Here is a 22,034-nt window from a genome sequence, read left to right as displayed (position 1 = left end):
TGGTGGTACGCACCTGTAGTTTCTGCTACTTGGGGGGCTGGGGAAGGAAGATCACTTGAACCGAGAGTTTGAGATGGCAATGAGTTGAGATCACGCAACTAGCGCTCCAGCCTGGGTGACGAAGTGAGGCCCTGTCTCAGAAGAAAAAAAAGGGAAAGGTTAAGTAGTACTTCAATAATTTATCTACATTTCTTACTTTCAGGATTTTTTCTTTCTTTTTTTTTTTTTTTGAGACGGAGTCTTGCTCTGTCACCCAGGCTGGAGTGAGGTGGCGCAGTCTCGGCTCACTGCAAGCTCCACCTCCCGGGTTCACACCATTCTCCTGCCTCAGCCTCCAGAGTAGCTGGGACTACAGGCGCTTGCCACCATGCCTGGCTAATTTTTTCTATTTTTTTAATAGAGACGGGGTTTCACCGTGTTAGCCAGGATGGTCTCGATCTCCTGACCTCGTGATCCGCCCGCCTCGGCCTCCCAAAGTGCTGGGATTACAGGCATGAGCCACCGCGCCCGGCCTCAGGATTGTTTCTTAATTTGGATTCTTTTTCCTCTATTCTGATTTTTTTTTTTTTTGGCATATCTCACGATTCTTCACTCTATATTTGTATCTGTTCCTTCTTCTCCCTTTTGTTAGGTTATTTGTATTTATTTAGAACCAAGATCTATTACTTTGCTGGAGATGCTGACATTTGATTATATAGTAAAATATTTTAAAAAAAGATGATAGGCATTGTGGGCTGGATGCTAATGGGTACTACATTTTAGTGAAATTACCAGACTTTTGCATCTCTCACAGAGACTTGCATCTCTCAGCCTAAAATCTAGATGGGCAGTTTACCCTGGCAGATTCTGGCCTTGAGAGTAAAAGCTTAAAGTATCTTTTCTCACTTAATACTAAATTTCAAATCAGAATGTCAGTATTATATTAAGAAAAATGCTTGTCAAAGTGCAAATTATTCATTTGGCTGATGGGAGGATCTTTTTTCTGTATTTAATGTTCATGGGTATTAATTAACATAAAGTCATGTGAATTTTTTAAAAATCTTTTCAATTTTTATTATAGAAATTTTCAAGCTTATATAAAGGCAGAAAGAAAATATAAGAATGAATTTTTTTATAATCAACACAGCTTTAACAGTTATCAATACTCTGTCATTCTTAAATCATTTATTTCTTTACACTTTTTTTGACTGAAAAATTTTAAAAGTAAATTCTGGGCATTTTATTAGTTCATCCATAAAGTATGTTTTCCTATAAGGATTTTATACATTACCATAATACCATTATTTCATCCAACCAAATTAATACTAATTCCTTAGTATCATCTGATATTCACTCCATGTTCAGTTTTCCTTGGTTCACTTAAATTTTAAGTTTATCTGAATCAGGATCCAAAGTATACATTGCCTTTAGTTCCTAGATCTTATGTCTCTTTTATAATAAATAGCCCCACCCCCTTTCCCCCATGCTACTTAAATGTTCAAAGAAATGTATTACATGTTTTACAGAATTTCCCACAATCTGGGTTTAACTGATTGTATTCCCATAGTGTCTTTTAGTATGTATTTCTATCCCCTATGTTTTCTGTAAACTGGTAGTTAGATCTAGAATCTTGATTAGATTCAGATTAATTTTTTATAGTAAGAATGTTTTATAAGTAGAGCTGTGTATCGCCTATTTTATGGTACCAGGAGGTACATGATATCTGGTTTTACCACTTTTAGAGAAAAAGATATTGGTGGGCTCAGTGGTGACAGCATGATCCATCCATTATAAAGTGCCCAGTCAGTCTTTCACTTGATGGTTTTTAGTAGCCATTAAATACAGTAGACAGAATTTTTTGAGAACTATAAATTTTTGATCAGTAGCATTTTCTTTCCTGTATACTTTAGGAGTTAGTCAATAATCCTTGAATAACTTCTAAGGTTTTTAGTATGATTTTTGTAATTAGTTCACCTTTTGACATCTAGGTTATATCAACATGGTGTTTTGATGGACTTTGATGGTGTTAGGGTGGACTTGAGTAATACATTATCTATCTATTCAATCCATTGATGAATGAGTCAGAATTCCCTATACACCGAAGTAGTATGGAATATCAGCAATTTTCATAATGAGGGTTACCTTTGAGGATAGGCCCCTTCTTAGTAGTGGCAAAAACGCTTTACAAAAATGGGTTGGATCTTTACAGGCTGCTAGATTTTCTGTGTCCAGGCTGTGCAGATCTGTTCTGTTGTCTTGCTTCTTTAATGTCACATTATTGTTCTGGGAAGTACAGGTAACTGATACAGGACTCACACAAGTATTTTGCCTACAGAGAAACACCACACTTTTTTATTTGTTTCCTGTCAGCTTTCTTTTATATATTCCTGAAAAATGTCTTAACATTTTATGTAAGCTGAATGAGAGCAGAGACTATGTCTGCCTGATTCATCATTTTCCCTGAGGGCTTAGTATATCATTCCTTGGCCATAGAATGGACTTTATAAGTATCAGTTGAATAAAAGCATTGATTTCTTGGTTGTCCTATCTGTGATTCAAAGGACAAATTTATGTAGCTATGTGAGCAGTGCTTCTCATCCTCTTATGTCTTGGTAGGATTTCACTAGTTAGATAATCATATCTCAGAACATTGCTCTTACTTCCTTAAAAGTTGCAGTTAAGATCTCAGGTCACACTGCTGTTTTTGTTTGTTTGTTTTTGTTTTGTTTTGTTTTGTTTTTTGAGATGGAGTCTCGCTCTGTCGCCCAGGCTGGAGTGCAGTGGCGCGATCTCGGCTCACTGCAAGCTCCACCTCCCAGGTTCATGCCATTCTCCTGCCTCAGCCTCTCGAGTAGCTGGGACTACAGACGCCCGCCAGCGCGCCCAGCTAATTTTTTGTATTTTTAGCAGAGACGGGGTTTCACCGTGTTAGCCAGGAGGGCCTCGATCTCCTGATGTCGTGATCCGCCTGCGTTGGCCTCACACAGTGCGGTCACACTGCTTTTAATTGACTAAAGCTGAATACAGAATATGTTAAAATGTCACAATCATCTCTGCAGCATTTCCATCCTGCGCTGATGAATCATAACCAGCTTTAGTCTGGAGCCCTTGGAATTGGGCTTTAGTCCAACACATTCTTGGTTGTATAGAAGTTATTTGCTGGTCACTTTCGGAGGTTGAGGCGGGCGGATCATGAGGTCAAGAGATGGAGACCATCCTGGCCAACATGGTGAAATCCCGTCTCCACTAAAAACACAAAAATTAGCTGTGTGTGGTGGCACGCCCCTGTAGTCCCAGCTACTCTGGAGGCTGAGGCAGGAGAATCGCTTGAACCCAGGAGGCAGAGGTTGCAGTGAGCCGAGATTGTGCCACTGCACTCCAGCCTGGCGACAGAGCAAGACTCTGTCTCAAAAAAAAAGGGAGTTATTTGCTGGTAACCAAATGGAAACTCAAACGATAAAGTAAAACACGGTATATAAATTATTTTTAATTGCTTGACTCTGGATTTATGTTTGTATAAAAGTCTACCTCCAGCTTTTCATTCTTCATTTAAAAAATGTAGATTACTTACTATATAACTGTCTAATTAAAGTATGGACATTACTGAAATCTGAAAATTTTGGTTCAATAATTAGAAATACTTAGGTGATATGCTGCAGAAAGATGGCCAGGCGTGGTGGCTCACACCTATAATCCCAGCACTTTGGAAGGCCGAGGCGGGCAGATCACTTGAGGTCAGGAGTTCAAGACCAGCCTGGCCAACATGGTGAAACCTCGTCTCTACTAAAAATACAAAAATTAGCCGGGCATGGTGGTGGGTACCTGTAATCCCAGCTACTTGGGAGGCTGAGGCAGGAGAATAACTTGAACCCAGGAGGAGGAGGTTGCAGTGAGCCAAGGTCGTGCCACTGTACTCCAGCCTGGGTGACAAAGCAAGACTCCATCTCAAAAAAAAAAAAAAAAAAAAAAAGAGAGATAACCAGTCAGGGCAGTCTTTCTCGTACTCTTGGCTCCAGGATAACTGCTTACCTATCAATGTTGACATTAGACTTCTTTACCCATCCTTGATTTATTTGACTTTGAGAACATCTTGGATATGTTTCTCAACAATAAGCTGTTATGTATGTTTCACTTGCTCCTAGTCACCCTATCATATAACAATAAAAAGTGTTGAAAATGGGTGTTTGTTTTGTATAATTATTTTCTACAATACTTAGTGTGTTTTGTTTTGTGCTGTTCATCAACAGGATACAAATAGTTGGATTTTTGCTTGCATAAACAGCACTTCTATGTGGTAAGTCTTTTGAATGCATGTTCATTTATCTCAACATAAACAATACTCGGAAACCACACTTTTAGAATAGTTTCATACATTGTTATTTTCATTTTGATGCTATATGAAATTATAATATTGTTTTTAAAATGAAAAGTAAAGGAAATGAATATACTAGTAATTTTTGCAAACATTGAAATTAGCTAGGAGAAACATTTTTGTTGCTAAGGGAAATATGTGGACAGAGTATATTGGATTAGACTCAATAGACACCTCTACTAGGTGTAGAGATGGTTTCTTTTTCCTCTGAATCTTATTTATAATTTGTAATACTTCCATATATTTGTCCTTTAATTATATTTTCATATTTATTTCAAAGCCTGCAAGGGGTTGATTTATCATGGAAAGCTGAACTGCTGCCAACAATTAAGGTAAATTATGGCTTCAGAATTTTAATATTCAGTTAAAAAAATACTTGAGTCTATATACATTTTAAAATATTCTCTTTCATTAGCTTATCTTGGTATTAAATAAACTTGAGATTTACTAACCTACATTTAAAAAATATTTTCTCTAGAAATACATTTGATAGGGAATAACATACAATTAGTGTTATATTTTTTTTACTTTCAGAGATAAAAACTATAAGTTAACAGTCCTCTAAATCTCTGTATATTATAACTTCATACAAAAAGAACTGGATGGATTTCTAACATTCAATTTGAGGATATGTTTGAATGGCCTGCCTTAAAATATGAGCTGAGTTAGTATACTTAGAACTCATTTTGGGAGGAAGGGCCTGCAGTTGGGAAGTGGACATCTCAAACAGATATGATACATGGTCAAGCACTCAAATAACTAGTTTATCTAGTGCTCTTCAGGGTGATAAGTCACAGCAGGGATTTATTTAATAGTTGTTTGTGATTTGATTAAGCAACTCTGGTAGGTCAGCAAGTTCTTTTATAAAGAGCTTATTTGCGCAGTCTCAAAATCTATTGTTGAAAAAGCAAAATAATCCTAAAATGTGAAGAAAATATCTGTTCTAATTTCCAAATTGTATTTATTGTAACTGATAAAGTTTTATCCGGATTGATAGTTTTCAGTCTTCAAGTAAATCTGTACTTTAAAAATATAGTTTCATAATGAATCCTAGACTCATTCATTGACTTGAAAGTGAAATCATCTGGTGGTTTCCAATTATTTCACGATTAACTCCAATTAAGTTAGTTATTTTTGCTCATGAATGCTTATAATTATTTGTATGAATAGTCAACTCTATACTGTACAAACAGAATGAGAAACTTATGCTAACAGAGAGGAATGGTGACAGAAGAAATAATTGCAAGTCACACTTCACTTTGGAATGGTTGCAATTTTTTTGTCACCTTGGTCAATCTTATTTGTACATATTCATTCATGTGACCTTATGTTTATCAAACAAATATGATAGGAAAGTAAATTGACTCTTGAACATTTTTAAGGTTTCTCACTGGTACTATCCTAACCAGGATCAAAACAAACAAAAGTGTTAGGATATACTTACTGCACACTCATTTATAAGGTGTTATTAAATATTTCCTCAACTTATTTTTTTATTTCAATAGCTTGAGGGGTATAGGTGATTTTTTTATTACGTGGATGAATTGTATAGATTAATTTGGATGTTCTGTCCAGCCTATAAAGATTAAGAAGAAATAAATTATTAAAAACCCAATAAAATGTACTTTGCTCCTATGTTTTAAAAGGTATTTCTTAAATCATAAAATTTTTATATTATTCTTTTAAATCTCCAAAGATTAATCAGTCTCTATATCAAACAATAGGTCCCTATGTTGTTTGTTCTGAATGTAAGAAACAGCTGGCTGAACAGCAGGAGAACAAGCTATTTCAGCTGCCTACTTTTCATGGCAAATGCTGAAAGAGAGAAGTTAGAAAACAAGTATTATAGCATTCTGCAGTCTTGTGTGTTCTCAGCTTAGGAGGATAGATCTTTTATTTTGATGAAAGTCAAAATTGAACGTAATATGTATTAGCCATTTATAAACAGCACACAAAATTATTTTGCTTTGAAATTGAAGGGATGACTAAAGCAAATAAATTTTGTAAATTTTATTCATATTAATATCTCAATAAAAGTAATGTCAGATGAGAATTATATCATTGTTAGGCATTTCTGTGGACTGAACTTGTAATAAATAGATGGAGCCCTCCATCAAAGCACGTATAAATTCAACACTTGGCCATTGTTGAGAATAAATACTTAAAAGCCATTAGAGTGGATAGCTGCACAGATTATCCAAGTTCTTCCTAATTAATGTTTCATATTAGCTACCATTTGTCTGGTGGGTCTTAGCTGCCTGTAGCTGTGGCTTATGTGGCCCTTTTAAGGCTCTTTAATTTACATTAGAACATATGAGTCTGTCACAGGGACTTTGCTAAGTCGGGATGAAGCCCAAGAGTTTATGTTTGATAAACATCCCACATGAATCTGGTCAGATTGTTAGAAGGCTACTCATTAATGGTTCTTTAGCTTGAGCATCTCTGTCCTCCTTGCCCACATTGGTGCTTCTCAAGAAGATTGGGGAAAGCTAAGTGTCTTCAGAAATGTTTAATGCAAACATATTGTTAGAACATATAACTACTCCCACCCCACACATACTTCCAGAACAAAACTCGATTAAAAACCGTATTTGGGTGATTCATCACATAAATAGAACTAAAGACAAAAGCCACATCATTATCTCAATAGATGCAGAAAAGGCTTTTGATAAAATTCAACACCCATTCATGTTAAAAACTCTCAGTAGACTAGGTATTGAAGGAACATATCTCAAAGTAATAAGAGCCATCTAATGACAAACCCACAGCCAACATCATACTGAATGGGCAAAAGCTGGAAGCATTCCCCTTGAAAACCAGCACAAGACAAGGATGCCCTCTCTCACCGCTCCTATTCAGCATAGTACTGGAAGACCTGGCCAGGGCAATCAGGCAAGAGAAAGAAATAAAGGGCATCCAAATAGGAAGAGAGGAAGTCAAATTATCTTTGTTTGCAAATGACATGATCCTATATCTAGAACACTCCATTGTCTCAGCCCAAAAGCTCCTTAGGCTGATAAGCAACTTCAGCAAAGTATCATGATACAAAATCAATGTGCAAAAATAACTAACATTCCTATTGACACCAACAACAGTCAAGCCAAGAGGCAAATCAGGAATGTAGTTCCATCCAATATTGCCAAAAAAAGAATAAAAGACCTAGGAATACAACTGATCAGAGAGATAAAAGATCTCTACAAGGAGAATTACAAAACACTGTTCAAATAAATCAGAGATGACATCAACAAATGGATAAACATTCCATGACCATGGATAGGAAGAATCAATAGCATTAAAATGGCCATACTGTCCAAAGCAATTTATAGATTCAGTGTTATTTCTATTAAACTACTATGGACATTCTTCACATAACTAGAAAAAACTATTTTAAAATTCATATGGAACCATAAAAGAGCCCAGTAAAGCCAAACCAATCCTAAGCAAAAAGAACAAAGCTGGAGGCATCACACTACTTGACTTCAAACTATGCTACAGGGCTACAGTAACCAAAACAGCATGGTACTGGTACAAAAACAGACACATAGAGCAATGGAACAGGATAGAGAACCCAGAAATAAGGCCACACACCTGCAACTCTCTGACCTTTGACAAACTTGACAAAAACAAGCAATGGGGAAAAGTTTTCCTATTCAATAAATGGTGCTGGGATAACTGCCTAGCCTTATGCAGAAGGTTGAAAGTGGACCTCTTCTTTACACCATATACAAAAATTAACTCAGGATGGATTAAAAACTTAAGTGTAAAACCCAAAACTATAAAAAATGTGGAAAACAACCTAGGCAATACCATTCTGGACATAGGAATGGGCAAAGATTTCATGATGATGATACCAAAACAAAAATTGACAAATGGGATGTTATTAAACTAAAAAGTTTCTGCACAGCAAAGGAAACTATCAACAGAGTGAACAGACAACCTACAGAATGGGAGAAAAATTTTGCAAACTCTGCATCCAACAAAGGTCTAATATCCAGCATCTATAAGGAAGTTAAACAAATTTATGAGATAAAAACAATTCATTAAAAAGTGGGCAAAGGACATGAAATGACACTTTTCAAAAGAAGACATACATGCAGCCAACAATTATATGGAAAAAAAGCTCAACATCACTGACCATTAGAGAAATGCAAATCAAAACCACGGTGAGATACTATCTCACACCAGTCAGAATGGCTATTATTAAAAAGTCAAAAAATAACAGATGCTGGCGAGGTGGCAGAGAAAAAGGAACACTTACATGCTGTTAGTGGGAGTGTAAATTAGTTCAACCATTGTGGAAGACAGTGTGGAGATTCCTTGAAGACCTAAAAATAGAAATACCATTCGACCTAGTAATCCCATTACTGGGTGTATACCCAAAGGAGTATAAAGCATTCTATTATAAAGACACATGTATGTGTGTTCATTGCAGCACCATTCACGATAGCAAAGACATGGAATCAACCTAAATTCCCATCAATAGTAGACTGGGTAAAGAAAATGTATTACATATACACCATGGAATACTATGCAGCCATAAAAAAGAATGAGATCATGTTCTTTGCAGGAACATGGATGGAACTGGAGGCCATTATCCTTAGCAAATGAATGCAGGAAGAGAAAACCAAATGCTGCATCTTCTCACTTATAAGTGGGAGCTGAATGATGAGAATACACGGACATGTAGGGGGAACAACACACACTAGGGCCTATTGGAGGGTGGAGAGTAGGAGGAGGAAGAGAATCAGGAAAAATAACTAGTGGGTAACTAGGCTTAGTACCTGGGTAATGAAATAATCTGTACAACAAACCCCCATGACACAAGTTTACCTGTGTAACAAATTTGCACATCTATCCCTGAACTTAAAATAAAAGTTAAATTAAAACAAGAAAGAAAACAAAAAAACCTGTATTTGGTGCCTTGGCTTTTCATTAAATAGAGCAGTCTTCTACCAATTCATTCCTCAAAATATGGACTATAGGACTGGTCTTAATTTTGAGAAATAAATAGTTACTCATTTGGTGAGGTGCATTATTTAGACATACTTGTCTTTATCATTTGCTAAATAAATTCCAGAGGATGATGTGCAGATATGCCATTAGACAGCAACTCTTTACTACTTGGGCTAGATCAAAATAATTTGAGATTAAATTGTAACTCTTTCATTATATTTAGCATTTATTCATTCATCAGCTATTGAATGTTTTTTGTTATATACTACCAAAATAAATGTAGAAACAATACTGTGATACTATATGTAACAAATAACCAAATTATAAAAAGAAAGACACCAAATTTGGAAATAATTATAGACAATAATTAAATTTAATGTTAAATGTCATTTGTTTTATGTGAAGGGATCCAAAGAATATTTTTGGCAGTTCCTATTTAACATAATAATTATTAGGAACTTGATTTTCAACAGGATTATTGACCTGGAAATGTAAACATGGGCATTTTATGAAGTACTGAACATAAATTGGAAGCCTGCTTTTTAAGATAACGAATTAAGTAAGAAATAAGTGTTATTTTTCTTTAAACATGCATTAATCTCTAAGAAATAAAAGTAGTTTCTTTCTTTTTTTATTTTAGTATCTGACCTTAAGACTTCAAGACTATCCATCTTTGTCTCACCTTGTTGTTTATGTACCATCTGTTCATGGAAGTAAGGTAACAAGTGGGTTAAGATTGTTATTAGAATGTTTTGGAGACACATGCTAAATTTTACAGTTCTTTTTCAATGAGTTTTTCTGCACAGAGTTTATCTAAAACAGTAGCCAGTTTGATGATCCACCTAAGACTGTTAAATTATTAGGATCATCTACTCTAACTTGAACTAAGCAGAATGAACCCAAGTTTCTTTGTTCCAAGTGAGAACTGGTTCCAGTTTATCAATCAGTCTTTCAAAATCTATGAATTATTAGGCACATAATAATAATATTAGGTACCCTTTAAGTACAAGGCTATGTACCAGGAATTATAGGAGGCACACAAATGAAGACATGACCCTGGTTTTGTTTTGTTTTTTCGAGAAAGAGTCTTGCTCTGTCACCCAGGCTGGAGTGCAGTGGCACAACCTTGGCTCACTACAACCTCCACCTCCTGGGTTCAAGTGATTCTTCTGTCTCAGCCTCCCAAGTAGCTGGGACTACAGGCGCATGCTACCACACCGAGCTAATTGTTGTATTTTTAGTAGAGATGGGATTTTGCCATGCTGGCCAGGATGGTCTTGAACTTTTGACCTCAGGTGATCCGCCCACCTTGGCCTCCCAAAGTGCTGGGATTACAGGTGTGAGCCACCGCGCCTGGCTGACAAGACCCTGTTCTTAAAAAACTACATACTATTGGGAAGGGGGAGAGAAATGTAACTGGAGCAGAGGGAAGAGTGGAAAAAGAACTACCCAAATACACATAACACAAATCAGAATATAGCAAGTACATAAAAAGAATGGCATTATAATAAGGTGATATTTAAAATGGCTTTCAAGTGGGCATGGTGGCAAGTACCTGTAATCCCAGCTACTTGGGAAGTTGAAGCAGGAGAATCATTTGAACCCAGGAGGTGGAGGTTGTAGTATGCTATGATTATGCCTGTGAATAGCTACTGTACTGCAGCCCGGTCAACATAATGAGACCCCACTTTTAAAATGAAATAAAATAAAACAAAATGGCCTTAACGGGTAGTTAGGATTTTTATAGGAAGAATGAACATTGTAGAGCCATGCTGTCAATACAGGAATCACTAGCACATGTGGTTATTTCAATTTAAGTTAATATAAAATAAAAAATTCTGTTCCCTAGTTGTCCTAGTTACATTCCAGATGCTCAATAGTGACATCATTGCCAGGAGTTATAATGGACAGCACTGTTTAGACAAAGCAACAGAGCAAAGCATGAAGTATATTTGAAAAACAGTGAATAAGTAAATAATAATTTTGAAAGGATGGCCACGATGGGTTTGAATAGTAGTGGAGGAAAAGTCTGGAAAATTAGTTCATGGCCATATTGTGAAAGTTTTGATTGGAGGATTCAGGACTTTATGGAATTCAGAAGTCAGTAGGAAGCCATAAGATTTTTAACTATAGTAGTAATGGTATCAGAAATCATTTATTTGGGAAGATTAATCTCCTTATGCTGTAGAATAGATCAGAAACAGACTAGGTACCTCATAAGGGGCTTGTACAGACTGAGCACCCTTAATCCAAAAATCCAAACTCTAAAAACTTTCTGACAGGTGGGGATACTCATTGCTATAATAATGAGGACGCGCCATCTAAAACTTTTTGAGTGCCAACCTGACACCACAATTGGAAAATTCAACCCCTGACCTCATGTGGTGAGATGTAGTCAAAACAGTCAAAATTTTGTTTCATGCACAAAGTTATTAAAAATATAAAAATTACCTTAAGACTAAGTGTGTAAGATATGTATGAAACATAAATGAATTTTGTGTTTAGACTTGGGTTCCATCCCCAAGATATGTCATTATGTATAGGCAAATATTCCAAAATCTCAAAAAAATCAAACACTTCTAGTTCCATGCATTTTGGATAAGGGATCCTCAGCTTGTACTAGGGAAGTGGGAATAGAAAGAAAAGAATGGTGATTTTGATAGAATTAGTGGGTAAGGAAGAAAATGGAGGTAAAGGGCCCTTTGGACTCCCCTTTTCCTATTTCACCCAGCAAACTTACTCTTCAAGATCCAACCCATGTCCCTTTTTCCCTTTTCCAGAGTTCCTCAGTAATCTTTTACTTATTCTCATGATACTTTATAACTTCTTTGAAAAATTTATTATGTTGAATTATAATTTATTTATGTCTCAGTTGCCATGACCACATTGTGAACTCTTTAAGAGTAATGAACAGATAGGTTTTATTCCACTTTGCATCCTCAACCTTCAGTGACTACTGCATAAATGCACAAGAAAATGTTTATTGACTGAGAAGGTTCATAAGATTTGTAGCCAAAATAATCAGAAAAATGTAGGAGAAATAGAGAAAGGAAAAGGGGGATGTAGTTGGGAGTCATCTCAATGACTAAATCTCACAAGTACCTTATAATGGATTCATTGTTCTGTTTTGCTTAGCTCAAGTGAGAGGTAATTCAGCATCTTCAATACTAAAAGCTCTCTTAAAGGGTTTTTCTGGCAGGTAAGCTGGTTTTGAATGAATCTAACATTTTTCTCAAACTTGAAAAGGCCCTCTCTGGTTATTCCAAGAAATTAATGAGCCTTTCTGCAAATAGACAGTCTTAGCAGCCTAATAAATATGTAATGCATCTTAATGCTCTTTGGAAAGTAACACTGCTGACTCTACTGTTGTACAACCCCGTCTCACTAGAATTATAACTTAAGTCTTTCATAATTTTTGCATGTCTATGTATAGCTCATCATCAGAACATGACATATATTCAAATAGTGTAAAACATTTTTGAGTCAACTTCTATCAGTATATTTTTAGAAATGCAAATATGGAATTTATCTGCATTTTTTTTGTAACAGAAAACAAAATAATTAAACCCATTAGAAATTTACTTACCTTGGGTGTTTCAGAGACAGGCCTTTGAATTTTCTCTGGGTAGGGTTTTTGTCATTATGCAAAACTAAAGGCATAGCCAAATTTTTAAAGCAATAATAAAAATTATATTATTTTAAACTTGTTCAAAGTAATGAAATTGCTTTTAAAAACTGCTTCCCTGTCTGATATAGGCTTATCCAAAAGTACTTTGTAAAAAATGTAATGAATAATCCTGTTCAATAAATGATTGCTATAATCTTTTAGCAGCTGTTTTCTATAATGAAAATATCTGACTGTGTTCTTTGCCTTGTAAGTAAGGAGGGAGAAATAAAGCAAAACCCCTTAAAAGTTTTTTCTTTTATTCCCCCAAGTGTATGGATTAATCTAATAGCAATTTCCCTGTCTGTTTTTCACTTTTGAAAACAATCAAAAATCTACCCAAGAGGCAAACAAAGTAATACTGCTTCAGACAAATCTAAAGTATAGTTATTAGAAAAGCCTAGGATAGACCCCACTAGCTTTCCACTTTTGTAGACAGCAAACTACTTGCTAGCTACAGTTATGCATCAGATTAATTTTTCTTTAGCTTCCGTAGATCAAAATAATATGATTGCATTGTAGAGATTATTTTAATGAAATTATTCCTTTACCAGAAACAGTTCTTGCAGATAAGTGAGAGCAGAGTTTCTTATGCAGCTAATAGAAATGTTATTTAAAAAGAAATGTCACTACAAAAAATTATAATGATGCAGGTGTCACATTATAGTTTTACTTTTTTGAAAAGCATTTCTTTTTCTGGCTTCGTACATAGTAAACCTTTTTTCCACTTACTGTGATAACTGTTTAACCTGAAATAGTGTTCCACAAATAACATTAGCCATGTGTCAATGAATGGCAGTATTTCTCCAGCAGCCTTTTATAGTCTAATTAGACTATCTTTAATAAATACAGGATTTTTCAAAAAGATATAAAACAAAATCACATTTTCCTTTTGACTATGAAAGTATTAAGAGACATAGTATCTAAATCTTTAACTAATCTTGAATTAGCCTAGGCTGATAATACTTTCATCCATCCTTTACTGTCCTTCTTATGCAAACACCTAAAGCTAACTATAAAAAAACTGCTATGAATCTGTTGTTCTAGAAATGGCCCTCGAATAATTTATCTATTAAGTTAAGCTTGTATATCAAGTTTTCTCAGCATAGTATCTCTCCTTGAGAAATTCTTGCCACTTAAGTATAGGCAGAATTATAGTGTAATAGATGATACTTTCTCCAAAGCTGAGGTTTATAGACTTTTATTTTCCACTCAAACATCAAGTAAAGATACTTTACTGTAAATTTAACTTACTTTTTCTAATAAATCAATGTTTTATATTTCAGTTTGTTGTAGATTGTGAATTCTTTAAAAAAGAGAAAAGATACGTACAGCTTCCTGTAACTCATCTTTTTTCCTTTGGTAAGTACTTTGTTTTTGGAAAGCATAAGAATTGCTTTTATTTTTAACAGAGTTGCAGTAAAGCAGAGCTTTGTAATATCAAATGTTGAATATTTCAAGTATAGTTCTTAGAATAACTATATGATGTGGTTCAGTGGTTTTATTCTCATTGGGCTAGCAGTCATATTCTGAGAAGTGAACTTCCATAATCACATACATTTGCAGGTAATTGCGTGTGTGTATATATGTGTCTGTGTGTCTGTTCTTATGTGAAATTTATCCTATTGGCCCTTTTAATACAATTTTAATATAGAGTTATAAATTGTTATTTGTATAAGAAGGTTTCAAGATTTCTCTAAATATTCTTTTAAACTTTATTTTGAAATAATTTTAGATTTACAGAAAAGTTACAAAAGAGTTCCTGTAGATCCTTCACCCACATTTCCCTAAGGTTGACCTTCTACATAAACACAATACAATTTTTTTAAACTAAGAAATTAGCATTGGTGCAATACTGTTAATTAAACTACAGGCTTTATTTGTTTTTCACCAGTTTTTCCACAGATGTCCTGCTTATCCACGTTTCCACATTGCATTTAGTTGTCATGACTCCTAAGTCTCCTATAATCTGTGACAGTTCCTCAGTCTTTCCTTGTCTTTCACAACTTTGAAACCTTTGAAGAATACTGTTCAATTATTTTGTACATTGTTCCTTATTTGGAGTTGTCTGTTTCATTTTTGTGGGGCGAGTGGGGAACAGGGTCTCACTCTGTCACCCAGGCTGGAGTACAGTGGCATGATCCCAGCTCACTGCAACCTCTGCCTCCTGGGCTTAAGCGATCCTTCCACCTCAGCCTCCTGAGTAGCTAGGACTACAGGCATGTGACACCATGCTCAACTAATTTTTTTGTATTTTTTGTAGAGACAGAGATTCACCATATTGCCCAGGCTGGTCTCAGACTCCTGGACTCAAGAAATCAGCCTGCCTTGGCCTCCCAAAATGCCGGAATTACAGGCATGAGCCAACGTGCCCAGCCTAATACTTTCTTATGATTAGATTGAGGTTATGTATTTTTGCCAAAATACCACAGAAGCAATGAGGATTTCCTACTATATCATATTGAGTATATGTGATACTGATATCTCTAATTACTAGTTATGTTAATTTTCCTTTCTTGGTTAAGGTGGTGCCTGCTAGATTTCTCCGCTATAATGTTATTGCTTTTTCCTTTTGTAATTAATAAATATCTGGGGTGACATACTTTGAGAATATATAAATGTCCTGTTTTTCTTTAGAATAACCCACTATTTTTAGCATCCATTGGTTCATCTAGTACTTAGCAAATATCACTCTGGTATTCTACATTTAGTGGAATTCTTCCTGAGATAAAGTAGACCCTTCTCCCCCATTATTTATTTATTCAATTTTTATTTATGTCACTATGGACTCAGAGATATCTATTTTATTCATTGGGCTATAATCCAATTCTATCATTATATGTATTTTTGCTTAAGTTATTCTAGCTTTGAATATTGGGAACTTTTTTATGTTGGCTCCTGTGCCCTTTAAATATTTTTTTTACATTTTATTTATGAAAAGAATCTGTGTTACTTGGCAAAACTTTAGGATTTTTATTTTTCCCCCTACCCTTTGTTTTGGTACAAAACTACCCAGAACAATACAGAAATGACAATTCTGAATCACCCATATCATTGAAGATAAGAAGCTTGTAAAATAAAAGATCTACCAAGAAAGTACACCTGTCTGAAATTGGAATTATATACCTGACTTTTTTAAAAGCAGATAGATGTGATTGGAAGTAATAAAATTTATTTTGTCTAGAGTTTATTGCTGGGAGATTAGATTTTTAGGAGTTAACTCCATACAGACGTGAAAACCTGTAAATAAATTTTTAATTATTGGCATTGTCTTAATGCTAATTAAATAATCAGTATGTTTTTAAAAACTTCCTTGATATTCTAAGTAATACAGTACTTTGAATTCAACAGGATTGTCTTCAAGGAAAGTGGTGTTAAATACAAATGGCCTATACTACAATCTAGAGCTTCTGAACTTTGGACAGGTAATTAATCCTGACTACAAGAAAAAGGATTTGATTTTACTTTAATGTTTACTTTAACATACAAGTAAACCTTTATATTTTGTTTTTGTGGTCAAACTCTATTAGATATACCAAGCTTTTAAAATCAACGTGGTAAGCAAGTGCTCAGCAGTCAAAGGTAAATATGTTTTCTAAAAAATGTATAGAAAATAATATTGTCATTTGAAGACTCAATAGGTGTTAACTCAAATTTTCTATAATACTTATTCTTCCATATATTTTTATGTGAAGTAAAATTAAATTTATAACAGAAAAGTTGTTTATATTTCCAGGGGATTTAACATAGACCCTTTCTTAACAGTAAAGCATTTTTATCTGTTTCACTTTAAATATCCACATTTTAAAAATGCCATATATCTTTATGTCTTATAGTAGTAATTCAGATTTAGTTATTTAGTATTTTTCCACTTTCTTAATACTGCCTATCTGCTGTAATATCTATTATAAATCTAATTAAAGCATTATTATTTAGGAATTCGCCATAATTTTTTATCATGTAATATAACCTGTACTGATTTTTTTAATGAAATGGACAATTGTATAATTAGTTAGATATTATAGTAGTTTATGTAACATTTAGGGTAACATGTTGTTAATAATATTTTTTTTTAATGTTTTAACAGAAGAAATAACCAATATCTATAGACTTCATATTCCTTGGTCTTATGAAGATTCACTAACCATTGCACAGTAAGTATTTGAAAGAATTTACTTTAAACTTTGGTGTTTTTGAATAATAGATATTCTGCTTAGTTTATTTATTTAAATCATGAATTATTAAAATGCCTCAGTAAAATGTATGTATCCTTTATGTAGCATTGTTCCTATAATTTAATATATAGTATTCTTATGAAATGATAGAGAACTTAAACTTTACTTCCTTGGAACCTGAACCCCCTTCCACCCTCTTGCAACTCCTGTGTCCTAGAGGGAGCATTCAAACAATTGTGATATCATTGAAAAAGTGCCCATCCACAATTATGTGTCTGGCACCTAGCTTCCTCTACATTATTCAGTTGTATTGTGCTGAGGATTAACTTAGCCATGGCTCTTTACCAGCATTTTGTATTTGAGAATTGATATTTAAGTTATCTCTTCAGGGCTCCATCTTCCACAGAAATTTCTCTGAAACTCCATATTGCTCAACCAGAAAACGATACCCATGTGGCATTATTTAAAATGTACACGTCATCAGACTGTCGGTACGAGGTAAGTTGTATGTTTGATTAATTTTTAAGATTTAGTTGTAGAATAAGCTAGAAATGTTCTTTTTATATAAGCTTCAGATATATGGTGGCATGGAAGCCAATGCATATAAAAAATAGGCATTTAAAATATTTTAAATATTCTTCATTTTTCCTATTAACACCACCTAGCATCTCCATAGCTGGGCCATTTGCAAATGTGTACATCTTAATAAGTAATAGAAGATAAAGCAAAAAAATGAGACTGTAGATTAACCTTCTAAATTTGGAAGCCCCAAGTCCAGAATCTTTTTTATAAATTCAAGAACATCATGAGGTCAGCTGACATGGGCTTACTGCAGTAACTGACATGATACTTAATGGTGTATAGCTGTACTGGTTGTTAGCTTAAGGATCTTCTTTCCTTTTCACTAATTATTTTAAGCTCTGCTAGTCATTAAAATGTGTGATTTCATACCTATTGTGTTTATTTTGTAATCAAAGTACATCTCTTTGTGTTAAGGGGAATAGACTTGAGAGTAACATTTTAGTTACTTATGGATTCGTGAATGAAGAGCCCCTAGATTCCAGATTTAAGTGGTTAAACTACTCATTTCAGTGGTTATGACAACATAGGCTTCTGGTTTATGTGAAATATTTTATTTCTGCTCAACTGCTTTAAACCAAGCTTAAATGTTTGGATTCTTTGTTAGAACTAACTTTTCAAAGATAAACTAGGATTGATTTTGTCAAATTAATAGAATCTGTTCCTCCAGCCAAGTTTCAGTTGAACTTATATTATGAATTAATTTAGATTTCATGGAATTTATTATTGCTTTGATATCTTGCATCCTGTTTCTAACAGTTCAGGGTTTTACAGGGCCATAGTAGTTTTTACTTTGCATGTTCATATTTATAATATTAAAGCAATAGAAAAAATTGTGATAAAAATTTGACTCCAACTACTGCATGCTCTCAAAATGTCCTTTTTTTTTTTTTTACAAATACTGCATATCTTCAAGAAGTCCATATTTTGACAAAATCATTTTAAACTTCCCTAAAAGTATTTATCTCCTTTCTAATATCAAATAGACTTCCTAATTATCAAAAAGTTGTATTTATGGTAGAGATAATTAAGGATGAATTTCTTTTTAAAATATTATTTTGGCTTAAATTTCTTTAGCTGGCATGATATGGTAATAAGATATTCTACTTAATTAAATATTTTAGGTAGTAAAGGAGCAAAATAGCATTCACTCAGCTGTCAAATAATTAGATATGTGGGAAAGTATACTAAACAGTAACACTCTACTTAATACAATTTGCATGGTGTTTCAGAAGATTCTTTAAGATCTTGAGTGCCTTTAAGGTTTACCATTATAGAAAATCAATTATTATGCTTAGAGATATGCATAAGTGCTCAATTTAATAAAATGTAAAGGAGTTTAGAGGAAAATAACCTTTTTTTTCAATAATTGTTTTAAACTAGGTGACAGTTAAGACTTCCTTTTCACAAATACTTGGACAGGTAAGAGAGATTCCTGGCTGGTTGATTATTTACTGCTTTATTTATAGATAACTCTAAGGAAGGGTTGTAGACTTTTTCCATAAGGGGCTGGATAATCAATAATTTTTTGCAGACCACATACAGTATCTTTTGCTACTGCCACTGCTGTAGTTGCTTCTGTCTTCTTCCTTTTTTCTTTTTCATTCTTCTTACACTTGAATAAAATCCAAAAATTATTCTTGGCCCACAGACCATATTTGCCCACCCCTGCTTTAAGGTGATTCTTTCATGTTTGATACATCCAAAAAATGAGAGCTGATACCTGATTCTCAAACAAATTAATATTTTTGCCTAAATGAATTTCATGGTTTGCCATGGTGGCCCCCATCTGTAATCCCAGCACTTTGGGAGGCCAAGGCAGGCAGATCACTTAAGGTCAGGAGTTCGAGACCAGCCTGGCCAACTGGTGAAACCCCACCTCTACTGAAAATACAAAAATTAGCCAGGCGTGCTGGCATACACCTGTAGTCCTGGCTACTCAAGAGGCTGAGGCATGAGAATCGCTTGAACCTGGGAGGCAGAGGTTGCAGTGAGCTGAGATTGTGCCACTGCACTCTAACCTTGGCAACAAAGGGAGACTCCATCTCAAAAAAAAAAAAAAAAAAGAAAGAAAGAAAAAGAAAAAAGATTTCATGTTGCTCATACTACACTATAAATTCATAGTACAATAAAATATGTAGGCTCTGCCATATAAATGAATGTTTTCAAATAACTTTTTATATTGTGCATGCTCAGTTTGTAAAAGGTAAACATAAATTCTATTAAAGATAAATGTGTTGAATTCATTAGCAAATAATATTACAAAAATACTGCATAAAGCAGTAGAACTATAGATATTACTTAGCATCACTATAATTTGCACAATTGTGCAACCTGGACATAAATAAGATAACAATTGATTAGTTAGGGAAGTTATATAGTTTTAATATTCAGTCAAATTTGTATTATAGCTTTATTACTTTCACTTTTTTTTGGTCTGTTGTATTTTGCAATGCAGGCATAGTAGAATTTTGTTTTAACTCTAAGTCATTTAATACTGTAATAAAACTCACAAGGCAAAATTAAATTAGAAACATTTTGTATATGCATTATCTCATTTAATCCTCAGAGCAACTTGGTGAGAACTGGATTATGATCATTATTAATTTGTGAACATTATAAAATTCTAAGTTAATATATAGAAATTTTGTGCTAAATTAGGAAGGGAAGATTAAAATCTTAGTATAAGTTGGAAAATAGCATCATGGATAATTACAGTACATATTATAAAATGTTGGGCCGGGTGCGGTGGCTCACGCCTGTAATCCCAGCACTTTGGGAGGCTGAGGCGGGTGGATCACGAGGTCAGGAGATCAAGACCATCCTGGCTAACACGGTGAAACCCCGTCTCTACTAAAAATACAAAAAATTAGCCGGGCATGGTGGCGGGCACCTGTAGTCCCAGCTACTGGGGAGGCTGAGGCAGGAGAATGGCATGAACCCAGAGGCGGAGCTTGCAGTGAGCAGAGATTGAGCCACTGCACTCCAGCCTGGGCGACAGTGCGAGACTCCATCTCAAAAAAAAAAAAAAAAAAAGTTAAGGGACCAATTAAATCTCTCAAATTCATACTATTGTATATTTAGTATGGTGAAAGGGCATATTACTGTAAACAGTGGTTTGGGGTAGGAATATAACGTACTCTCTTATCCATATAATTCCTGTGTCTCATAATTCAGTTTAGTAACAAGAAAAGTCAAGTCAGCTTGATACACTAGAGTCAAGCATAATTGTAAACCAAAAGAGGACAGACCTAGTATTCTTGTTTTGATGTGGAAATCTTTCTAAAGACTGAGGATGTACAGGTGTTACAGTATCAAAGGTGGATTCTTTTTAAAATGTCAATTAAAGAATTTATATTATTGAAGCTTAAGCTTAGTTCTATAAAAAAATTAAAAAAATAATTTGTATTAATTGAATTAAATTCTCAAATTATTGAAAAGACGTAAGATGTTCTTCCTTCATGCTTGTTTAAAAATGTAGCTTGTAGGTAGTAAGAGAATGAATGAAAGTTGTATATCTTACTTGTTTTAAAAAGTAATACATATTTTGAATGTTGCTGATTCAGTCACAGAAGATTGGAGAAAATGAATAAAGAGAAACTTCAGCCTTCAATAGATAACTTTTCATAAAGTTAAATTTTTTTCTGAAAAAGGAAAGAGGAAAATATATTCACATATTCTGTAGTCTGCTCTTACGAAAAAGAGGGCAAAGCATGAACTGAAAGTTACTTTCTCAAGAGAATTCCATAAATGCTAGTAAATCATTTCTGTGCAGTAATGAAGTCCAGTGTTGCCAGATCTTCAGCTTTTAAGAGAAACTAGAAATCTGAATTTTTAGATGAAATATTTTAATTTTTCAATGTTGGCATGTAAGTCAAAATTTAAAGAAATACTGCACTAAATACTAAGTACAGCTACAGTTTGACTATGAGACAGGGAGGCCAGTTTATGATTGTAAGTTTAGTAGTATCTTATATACCCAGCTGTATCTGTAGCCCAGTATAACATTTAATACTCATAACGATGATCCTCTATCATTAAAAGAAATGTTATATTCAGAATGCTCTGTGTAGGACCTCTTACAAGATTCTAAACACAGTGAAGGGCATTAAAGGTAACAATAACAGCTAATATTTTCCAGTCAGTTACCATGTACCAGTTACTATTCCAAATGCCTTATGCAAGTGTGAACATATTTAAGCCTTACATCCCTGTGAGGTAAGTGCTGTTTATCTCATTTTACAGATGAGGATATATATAGAGAGAAGGGAAAGTAATGCAGGAGTAAAATAACTTGCCCAAGGACACAGAG

General features: G+C 34.3%; 1 protein-coding gene across 2 annotated transcripts in view; it reads left to right on the top strand.

Moving 5' to 3' along the window:
- The window catches only part of PGAP1 (post-GPI attachment to proteins inositol deacylase 1), a 93,995-nt gene that overhangs the window by 39,412 nt on the left and 32,549 nt on the right, over positions 1-22,034 (top strand). For both annotated transcript variants that reach the window (XM_003825302.7, XM_034954724.3), the window contains 9 exons: positions 4,227-4,273; positions 4,632-4,683; positions 9,945-10,022; positions 14,255-14,330; positions 16,320-16,393; positions 16,499-16,550; positions 17,056-17,122; positions 17,533-17,641; positions 19,106-19,144. In XM_003825302.7, the coding sequence (XP_003825350.1) occupies positions 4,227-4,273; positions 4,632-4,683; positions 9,945-10,022; positions 14,255-14,330; positions 16,320-16,393; positions 16,499-16,550; positions 17,056-17,122; positions 17,533-17,641; positions 19,106-19,144 (594 nt within the window). The remainder of the gene's footprint in view (positions 1-4,226; positions 4,274-4,631; positions 4,684-9,944; positions 10,023-14,254; positions 14,331-16,319; positions 16,394-16,498; positions 16,551-17,055; positions 17,123-17,532; positions 17,642-19,105; positions 19,145-22,034) is intronic.

This window comes from Pan paniscus, chromosome 13 (assembly GCF_029289425.2).
Source record: "Pan paniscus chromosome 13, NHGRI_mPanPan1-v2.0_pri, whole genome shotgun sequence".
Taxonomy (NCBI): domain Eukaryota; kingdom Metazoa; phylum Chordata; class Mammalia; order Primates; family Hominidae; genus Pan; species Pan paniscus.
Note: the sequence above shows the minus strand (reverse complement) of the source record. Positions and strands in the feature narration are given on the sequence as shown.